Raw genomic sequence first — 9257 nt, forward strand, 5'->3', positions numbered from 1 at the left:
ATAGATGTATGGGGGTGCGGGGGGTTCGGCTGTACGCGCGCTGTATGGATATATCTGTGTGTGTGTGGGGTTCAGGCTGTTCGCGTGTTGTATGGATATATATGGGGGTCCATAATATATAGGGGGTGCTGGTGGTTCCAGCTTTATGCGCGCTGTATAGATATATATAAGTTTGGGGGTGCGGCTCCTCGCCCCGGTAAAGGGTCTCGGTGGCTCTCGCCGCAAACCCCGCCCCCCCCCGGTAAAGGGTCTCGGTGGCTCTCGCCGCCTCCCCGGTAAAGGGTCTCGGTGGCTCTCGCCGACTATCCCCCCCCCGGTAAAGGGTCTCGGTGGCTCCCCGCCGCCTCCTCCCCCCGGTAAAGGGTCTTCGTGGCTCTATGTTGATATTTCTGTGTAAACGAAAGATACGTTTCTCTCTGGTGACTCGACGGGAATCCATTACCAGAGACGCATCCATCTGCTGTGATCGCCTCCGGCCCCCAGCCTGCCGCAGAGCGCAGCGAGATAACCGTGCGTGATGAATGTTTCTCTTCTCTGCTAATCGAACGGAGTGTGAGGGGGATCGGAGGAGAGGGCTCATGAGACCCTACGGCTCCCGGTCCGTCGCCGGCTCCTCTGCCGGTCTGTCTGTCCCAGGTCTGTGTCCAGATGTTTGTGTCGCGCGGAATGTTCTGGTCACCGAGCTCTCCGGCCGGCCGCGTCTCGCTCTGCTCGTGGTAGACGCTCCTAGCAAGCCTTGTCTGTGTGATTGGAGGAGTTACAATCTTTGGGGTTCAGGGGGTCCTGTGCGGTATGGGGGGGTCCTGGGGAGCTGTGTTTGGATGATGGGGTACGGAGTTGATTTGAGGGTGTCTGGTTGCAGCAGTTGAGTGAAAGTACGTGATGCGGGTGAGGAGGCGATAAACGCGGTGTAAGTAGTGGGGTACGTTTCAGCTGGTTGGGTACGTGTCTGTGAGGACACGCTCGCCTGCAGGGGTTCCGGGAACATTGGGCAGTAGAGACATTGGTGGAAGCAGACCATGTGCATTGTGGGCAACATCCATCTCCACTATATGCGGACGTGGGGCATTTAGCGTCTGCCGCATCTGGCCCCGTCCTCCCCCGTCTGACTCGATCACGTGTGTAACGCGCCGGGACCTTGTCCCACGGTCGGTGATGCCCGGGGACCTCGGCCCGCATTGTAACAGAATTCCCTGTTTTTCAGGCTCTCCTCTCTCGCTTCGTCTCGGAGGATCTCCCACCATGGAGAAAAGTTTCTTGGTCCTCGACTCTTTGGGTGAGGAGATGAAAACGTGTCCTGCAGTGCGCTCTGTGCTTTGCAGCTGACGCGCTGAATGATTGTATGTTCCTGGTGACGGAGCTGTGATGTTGGGGGGGGTAGTTGACACACAGACGTGTCTCAGAGTCACTTTCTGTCATAAACAGGGAATTATTCCGCTGCCCCAGAGGGTCTGTTGAAGAATGAATCTGTGCGGGAACCTGGCGTGTGTCCGAAAATAAAGAGAGAATGTAAAGTCCCACAAAACTCAGGTAACGGAGAGGGTTAATAGTAATCTGGGGGGTCGGGGAGAGTGTAAATAGTAATCTGGGGGGTCGGGGGGGTAAATAGTAATCTGGGAGGTGGGGGAGAGGGTAAATAGTAATCTGGGAGGTGGGGGAAAGGGTTAATAGTAATCTGGGAGGTGAGGGAGAGGGTAAATAGTAATCTGGGATGTCGGGGAGAGGGTTAATAGTAATCTTGGATGTCGGGGAGAGGGTTAATAGTAATCTGGGAGGTGAGGGAGAGGGTTAATAGTAATCTGGGAGGTGAGGGAGAGGGTTAATAGTAATCTGGGAGGTGAGGGAGAGGGTTAATAGTAATCTGGGAGGTGAGGGAGAGGGTTAATAGTAATCTGGGAGGTTGGGGAGAGGGTTAATAGTAATCTGGGAGGTGAGGGAGAGGGTTAATAATAATATGGGATGTCGGGGAGAGGGTTAATAGTAATCTGGGATGTCGGGGAGAGGGTTAATAGTAATCTGGGATGTCGGGGAGAGGGTTAATAGTAATCTGGGAGGTGAGGGAGAGGGTTAATAATAATCTGGGATGTCGGGGAGAGGGTTAATAGTAGTCTGGGATGTCGGGGAGAGGGTTAATAGTAATCTGGGATGTCGGGGAGAGGGTTAATAGTAATCTGGGAGGTGGGGGAGAGGGTTAATAGTAATTTGGGAGGTGAGGGAAAGGGTTAATAGTAATCTGGGAGGTGAGGGAGAGGATTAATAGTAATCCGGGAGGTGAGGGAGAGGGTTAATAGTAATCTGGGAGGTGAGGGAGAGGGTTAATAGTAATCTGGGATGTCGGGGAGAGGGTTAATAGTAATCCGGGAGGTGGGGGAGAGGGTTAATAGTAATCTGGGAGGTGAGGGAGAGGGTTAATAGTAATATGGGATGTCGGGGAGAGGGTTAATAGTAATCCAGGAGGTGGGGAAGAGGGTTAATAGTAATATGGGATGTCGGGGAGAGGGTTAATAGTAATCTGGGAGGTGAGGGAGAGGGTTAATAGTAATATGGGATGTCCGGGAGAGGCTTAATAGTAATCCAGGATGTGGGGGAGAGGGTTAATAGTAATATGGGATGTCGGGGAGAGGGTTAATAGTAATATGGGATGTCGGGGAGAGGGTTAATAGTAATATGGGAGGTGAGGGAGAGGGTTAATAGTAATATGGGATGTCGGGGAGAGGGTTAATAGTAATCTGGGATGTCGGGGAGAGGGTTAATAGTAATCTGGGAGATGGGGGAGAGGGTTAATAGTAATCCGGGAGATGAGGGAGAGGGTTAATAGTAATCCGGGAGGTGAGGGAGAGGGTTAATAGTAATATGGGAGGTGGGGGAGAGGGTTAATAGTAATCCGGGAGGTGAGGGAGAGGGTTAATAGTAATCCGGGAGGTGAGGGAGAGGGTTAATAGTAATATGGGATGTCGGGGAGAGGGTTAATAGTAATCCGGGATGTCGGGGAGAGGGTTAATAGTAATCCGGGATGTCGGGGAGAGGGTTAATAGTAATCTGGGAGGTGAGGGAGAGGGTTAATAGTAATCCGGGAGGTGGGGGAGAGGGTTAATAGTGATGAGGGAGAGGGTTAATAGTAATCCGGGAGGTGAGGGAGAGGGTTAATAGTAATCTGGGATGTTTGGGAGAGGGTTAATAGTAATCCGGGAGGTGGGGGAGAGGGTTAATAGTAATCTGGGAGGTGAGGGAGAGGGTTAATAGTAATCTGGGAGGTGAGGGAGAGGGTTAATAGTAATATGGGATGTCGGGGAGAGGGTTAATAGTAATCCGGGAGGTGAGGGAGAGGGTTAATAGTAATATGGGAGGTGGGGGAGAGGGTTAATAGTAATCCGGGAGGTGAGGGAGAGGGTTAATAGTAATCCGGGAGGTGAGGGAGAGGGTTAATAGTAATATGGGATGTCGGGGAGAGGGTTAATAGTAATCCGGGATGTCGGGGAGAGGGTTAATAGTAATCTGGGAGGTGAGGGAGAGGGTTAATAGTAATCCGGGAGGTGGGGGAGAGGGTTAATAGTGATGAGGGAGAGGGTTAATAGTAATCCGGGAGGTGAGGGAGAGGGTTAATAGTAATCTGGGATGTTTGGGAGAGGGTTAATAGTAATCTGGGAGGTGGGGGAGAGGGTTAATAGTAATCTGGGAGGTGAGGGAGAGGGTTAATAGTAATCTGGGAGGTGAGGGAGAGGGTTAATAGTAATATGGGATGTCGGGGAGAGGGTTAATAGTAATCCGGGAGGTCGGGGAGAGGGTTAATAGTAATCTGGGATGTCGGGGAGAGGGTTAATAGTAATCCGGGAGGTGGGGGAGAGGGATAATAGTAATCCGGGAGATGAGGGAGAGGGTTAATAGTAATATGGGATGTCGGGGAGAGGGTTAATAGTAATCCGGGAGGTCGGGGAGAGGGTTAATAGTAATCTGGGATGTCGGGGAGAGGGTTAATAGTAATCCGGGAGGTGGGGGAGAGGGATAATAGTAATCCGGGAGATGAGGGAGAGGGTTAATAGTAATATGGGATGTCGGGGAGAGGGTTAATAGTAATCTGGGATGTCGGGGAGAGGGTTAATAGTAATCCGGGAGGTGGGGGAGAGGGATAATAGTAATCCAGGAGATGAGGGAGAGGGTTAATAGTAATCCGGGAGGTGAGGGAGAGGGTTAATAGTAATCCGGGAGGTGAGGGAGAGGGTTAATAGTAATATGGGATGTCAAGGAGAGGGTTAATAGTAATCCGGGAGGTGGGGGAGAGGGTTAATAGTAATCCGGGAGGTGAGGGAGAGGGTTAATAGTAATCTGGAGGGTTCTGTCGGGATGATATGGTTATAGCATTAATAACCTAGGGGTGCTCTGCAGGGGCCCCGCGGTGAGGGCCCCAGAGAAGGCCTCATTGGTCGCTGGTGATTTATTGGTTGGGCTTCGGTTTGTCGCTGTAGGATACGAGCTCTTTAACCCCGATCTGTCGGACGCCACTCCTGATGTTATAGTGAAGGTGGAGCCAGAGGAGGATCCCTGTACGTGGGGGGCGGAGCTAAGGAGGCAGAGAGACATTCAGCGCACGACGAGCAGAGGTGAGTGTCTCTCGTCACCCCCAGGATTGGCCACGGGCCGGGCCGCTGATCCTGTGCCTAGATAGAGCGCCAGCAGAGGCCGTAGCGCAGTCACAATGAGGACGTGAAAATGAACCCATGCGGTTTGACCGTAACATAAGCGCACATTATGGAGAAGGGGGCCCTGGGCAAGGGAGCTTACAATTTATTACGGGACAGTTGGCGAGATGCAGGTGGAGGAACTGCTCTGGAGACCTTGGGAGGTGAGAGTCAGGATTTTAAATGGAATCGTGATGAGATAGACGGGGGGGAATAAACCTGGCAGCAAAGTTCATGGTGGGCTGTGAGGGGACGAGACTGGTACACTGGAGACGGGCGATGATGGGGCATGAGCAAGAACGACAAAATCAAAGAGAGGAGGTCGGGGAGGAGAGGCAGGTCTGAGTGCCATCCGCATGCCAGAGCCACAAGATGCCACGTAACGTGAGGACAGAAGGGGCCCTGGAACTGAGCCTTGGGGTACCCCGACTCAGTGCGGAGGGCAGAGAGAGAGGGGATGAGAACCAGGAGAGAGCGAGTCACGGGGACTAAGAGTGTGAGGAGTTTGTAGATGAAGCTCGTGCTCCGCTGGGTTAAAAGCCTCGGTGACTAGAGGCTCTTGGGTTTAGCACTCAGTAAGTCATCGGTCGCTTTAGTGAGTCAAGAGTTGAGTGGACGATTGGCTAGTTGGGGTATAAAATCTGTCTGACGGATCGCTGGGGCCAGGGGGGGCCTTTGGTGCTTTACGGAGGGGGGGGGGAGTCCGTGGAGAGAGACGGAAGATTTTAGGGCAGGAGAGACAAGGGGGGGGGGGGGTCGGGTCGAGAGGAAAAGAGAGGAGGAGGAACATCCTTCACTGACCAGGGATGAACCATTAACGTTCTGAGACGCAGCTCCTTCAATAACATAACGGCCCCGCCTGTCTCACCCCCCCCACATAACGGCCCCGTCTGTCTCGCCCCCCCCCCACATAACGGCCCTATCTGTCTCGCCTCCCCACATAACGGACCTGTCTCTCTTGCTTCCCAAGGCTTCTCCACCTTCAGGTGGAGAGAAAATGCTCGGCTGCGCATGATACAGAGGGAGGGCATCCCCTTGCAAGAGAGAGAGCGGCAGCGCAACTTCAAGTTCAGCGAGGAGGAGAACGACGTTCTCATAAAGAAGATTTCTGAAAACTACGAGAAGATTTTGGGCAAATTAACCCCTAGAACGTCTACTTCAGAGAAGAAGGCCATTTGGCGAGACATCGCCGCGTGTGTGAACAGCGTGTCCGTGTATTCTCGGACCCCCATGCAGTGTAAGAAGAGGTACGCGGACATTAAAAAGAAAGTCAAGGAGAAAATGGCCAAGCAGGCCCGTTACCAGGGCGGGAGAGGAAGTGGCCCCGTGTCCTTCTGGCCGTACGAGAAGCGCGTCATGAGTCTGATCTCCAGTAAGGCTGGCCTCGGCTTACCCAAAATAGCAGATTCCGGTCACGTCAGTGACGAGGACCACGGTCTGAACGGTGAGTGTTACCTCCTTGCGGTGTACAAACAGTGAGTGTTACCACCACCCGGCTGCAAACAATGTGATGAGGGGGGAGAGAGGGGTACTGGTCGCTTGGTTCTGAATGTCAACCGGGAGCTAGTCGCTTCGGTTCTAGGTGTTGGCCGGGTACTGGTCGTCTGTGTTTATCGCTTGGTTCTGAGTGTCAGCCGGGAGCTAGTCGCTTCGGTTCTAGGTGTTGGCCGGGTACTGGTCGTCTGTGTTTATCGCTTGGTTCTGAGTGTCGGCCGGGAGCTAGTCGCTTCGGTTCTGGGTGTTGGCCGGGTACTGGTCGTCTGTGTTTATCGCTTGGTTCTGAGTGTCGGCCGGGAGCTAGTCGCTTCGGTTCTAGGTGTTGGCCGGGTACTGGTCGTCTGTGTTTATCGCTTGGTTCTGAGTGTCGGCCGGGAGCTAGTCGCTTCGGTTCTGGGTGTTGACCAGGTACTGGTCGTCTGTGTTTATCGCTTGGTTCTGAGTGTCGGCCGGGAGCTAGTCGCTTCGGTTCTAGGTGTTGACCAGGTACTGGTCGTCTGTGTTTATCGCTTGGTTCTGAGTGTCGGCCGGGAGCTAGTCGCTTCGGTTCTAGGTGTTGGCCGGGTACTGGTCGTCTGTGTTTATCGCTTGGTTCTGAGTGTCAGCCGGGAGCTAGTCGCTTCGGTTCTAGGTGTTGGCCGGGTACTGGTCGTCTGTGTTTATCGCTTGGTTCTGAGTGTCGGCCGGGAGCTAGTCGCTTCGGTTCTGGGTGTTGACCAGGTACTGGTCGTCTGTGTTTATCGCTTGGTTCTGAGTGTCGGCCGGGAGCGAGTTGCTTCGGTTCTGAGTGTCGGCCGGGTACTGGTCGCCTGTGTCTATCGCTTGGATCTGAGTGTTGGCCGGGAGCTAGTCGCTTCGGTTCTGCGTGTTGGCCGGGTACTGGTTGCCTGTGTCTATCGCTTGGATCTGAGTGTCGGCCGGGAGCGAGTCGCTTCGGTTCTGGGTGTTGGCCGGGTACTGGTAGCCTCTGTGTGAGTCATTACTTGGTTCTGAGTGCCGGCCGGGAACGAGACGCTTCGGTTCTGGGTGTTGACGGGTACTGGTCGCCTGTGTCTATCGCTTGGATCTGAGTGTCGGCCGGGAGCGAGTCGCTTCGGTTCTGGGTGCTGGCCGGGTACTGGTAGCCTCTGTGTGAGTCATTACTTGGTTCTGAGTGTCGGCCGGGAACGAGACGCTTCGGTTCTAAGTCGCCTGCATGTCTATTTTAATGTTGTTCTGGGTTCCTATTTTTCAGTGTCTAATTTGAGGCCGAGCTGGCTTGACGTTGGAAACTCCTCCAGCTCTGCGCTCCCTCCGCCACTCACAGAGCATCATGGAAGAGAGGAGAGCTTGGAAATGGCTGAGGACAGCTCGTTAGGAGTAGCAGAAAAAGATGTGAGTCTAAGCGATGGAACTGTGGAGCAGGACAGTCCAGAAAGCGACCACAATGTAGACTGTTCCCAGGGGGACCCGACTCCGTCTGCGCCATCTCTGTCCTCCGTGTCTGACCATTCCCAGCAGTCGCTGTTTGAGCGCTCGCTCCATAAGAAGTTAAACTATCTGTCTACGTGCATTAAAGCCCAGACGATGGTGCTGAGGCAAACAAATTCCATCCTACAGAACTTGTCTTCAAACCTACAGACTGGCTTCCAGCAGCTGGTTAACGTCATCCAGCAGGCCGTCACTGTTATGAGTCCCGACCACCAGCTGGCACCTCAGTCCACGAGCCCAACGGCCGCAGCCACCGCACCTGACACGAGGATGCGCAGCGTCCCGGCCAGGAACGTGCGTGGCAGGATGTCGCGAGGACAGTGTCCTTACATCTCTTCCCCTCCAGCCAAGAAAAGTAGATGAAAGCTCCAAGCGCGTCTTTACATATTAGACGCAATGTCTTCATTAAAGTGTTTGGCCAGATTAGGCCTGGGTGTGCGTGATGCAGCGCATGCTCGGATCACACGACACATAACATTGTGCTTCAGGACAGACGTTTCCCTAGTTTCTTGTTCTACTCGAGGAATTCAAATCCCTTACAATGTAACCATTGCTCATCAGAGCACTGTCTGCCGTGGGGAGTTCAGGCTGTCGGGTAACAATATAGGAGCATCACCCCTGCGCAGACTCTCGGGTGTCAGACGCACCGGTCCGTAATGACCTGCCTGAAGTTCTCCTCCCTGTTTGAATATTGCTTACACTTCTGCTTTACTCCACACTTTTACCGCCATGTCAGACGAGAGAGGATCCATGAAGACCAAGTGCAAGTGGGGATGTTCACCGCCTGGCCCGAGGGCTTTCTCTTTCATAGCTTTATTTAGCAGTTTTCTCCCCTTATTATCAGTATTAATTCGCTGACCTGCAGGGATCGGTTCTTCGTTATACACAGGGGCGAGGAACTGAGACTCAAACCTTCTACCTTCTCCTGAACTTCACCAACCATCTCGTCAATTCTGCACTCCAACGGCTGTCCGTTTCTTGCCTTATTTTATCGTCCTTCATGTGTAACTTTCATCCCTGTGTCTCGTTATCCCCCTGATGCTTTTTAATTGCCCCTCCTTAGGTTATAAACGCTGCTCCTGCTGCTAATCCCATTGGGTTATTTGCTGTAAATGCCGTTCTCTTTTCCATATTTCCCGACCGGCTGCTCTACGGCCCCGCGTTGGGATTATGTGTTATTTAGGAACACAGAAGGTGTGGGGGGGGGGGTTATCTTCAGAGATCAGTCCATCCTAGTCACTGAGTTCCAGGAACACCCTTAACCTGCTAAAGTTGGATGAATGAATGTCCAGGACCCCCATGTTATGGTCTCTGTTCCCCAATTTGGAATATTTGATAGAACTCCCTATATTGTTGGGCATCCTCTGATAGGGCGCCCAACACCAGGGGTCCCACCTGAGCCAGTGATCCGGTAGCCAGCGAGTCTAATCATGGGTTTCCCGCCCACAATAACAAATAGAGCGCCTTCTCACAGCCTATGTATGACATCACAAGTCCGGATATGATTCAATAATACAAATTAAACCCAAAGAAAAGAACGTTTTTCAATGACGTTTCATTCGCAAATCGCTTTATTTCTTGTGACACGGGAAGTGCTTACATTAACGCAGATAT

At 52.9% G+C, this 9257-nt stretch overlaps 1 protein-coding gene across 1 annotated transcript; it reads left to right on the top strand.

Moving 5' to 3' along the window:
- Positions 1-1110: 1110 nt before the first annotated feature.
- On the top strand, positions 1111-8027 carry LOC128482648 (nuclear apoptosis-inducing factor 1-like). Its single transcript, XM_053458469.1, has 5 exons — positions 1111-1276; positions 1426-1530; positions 4464-4598; positions 5647-6120; positions 7408-8027. Exons 1-5 carry the CDS (start codon positions 1156-1158, stop codon positions 8004-8006), a joined length of 1434 nt encoding a protein of 477 aa, XP_053314444.1. The 5' UTR covers positions 1111-1155; the 3' UTR covers positions 8007-8027.
- Positions 8028-9257: the final 1230 nt, after the last annotated feature.

This window comes from Spea bombifrons, chromosome 3 (assembly GCF_027358695.1).
Source record: "Spea bombifrons isolate aSpeBom1 chromosome 3, aSpeBom1.2.pri, whole genome shotgun sequence".
NCBI classification, from domain to species: domain Eukaryota; kingdom Metazoa; phylum Chordata; class Amphibia; order Anura; family Pelobatidae; genus Spea; species Spea bombifrons.

What these genes read in the sequence shown, in the direction of transcription:
- LOC128482648 (XM_053458469.1), top strand. Translation starts at nt 1,156, where the DNA reads ATGCCCGGGGACCTCGGCCCGCATTGTAACAGAATTCCCTGTTTTTCA. An exon ending in TCAGCGCACGACGAGCAGAG is followed by an intron (nt 4,599 to 5,646) that starts GTGAGTGTCTCT and finishes TTGCTTCCCAAG; the next exon opens with GCTTCTCCACCTTCAGGTGG. An exon ending in CGAGGACCACGGTCTGAACG is followed by an intron (nt 6,121 to 7,407) that starts GTGAGTGTTACC and finishes CCTATTTTTCAG; the next exon opens with TGTCTAATTTGAGGCCGAGC.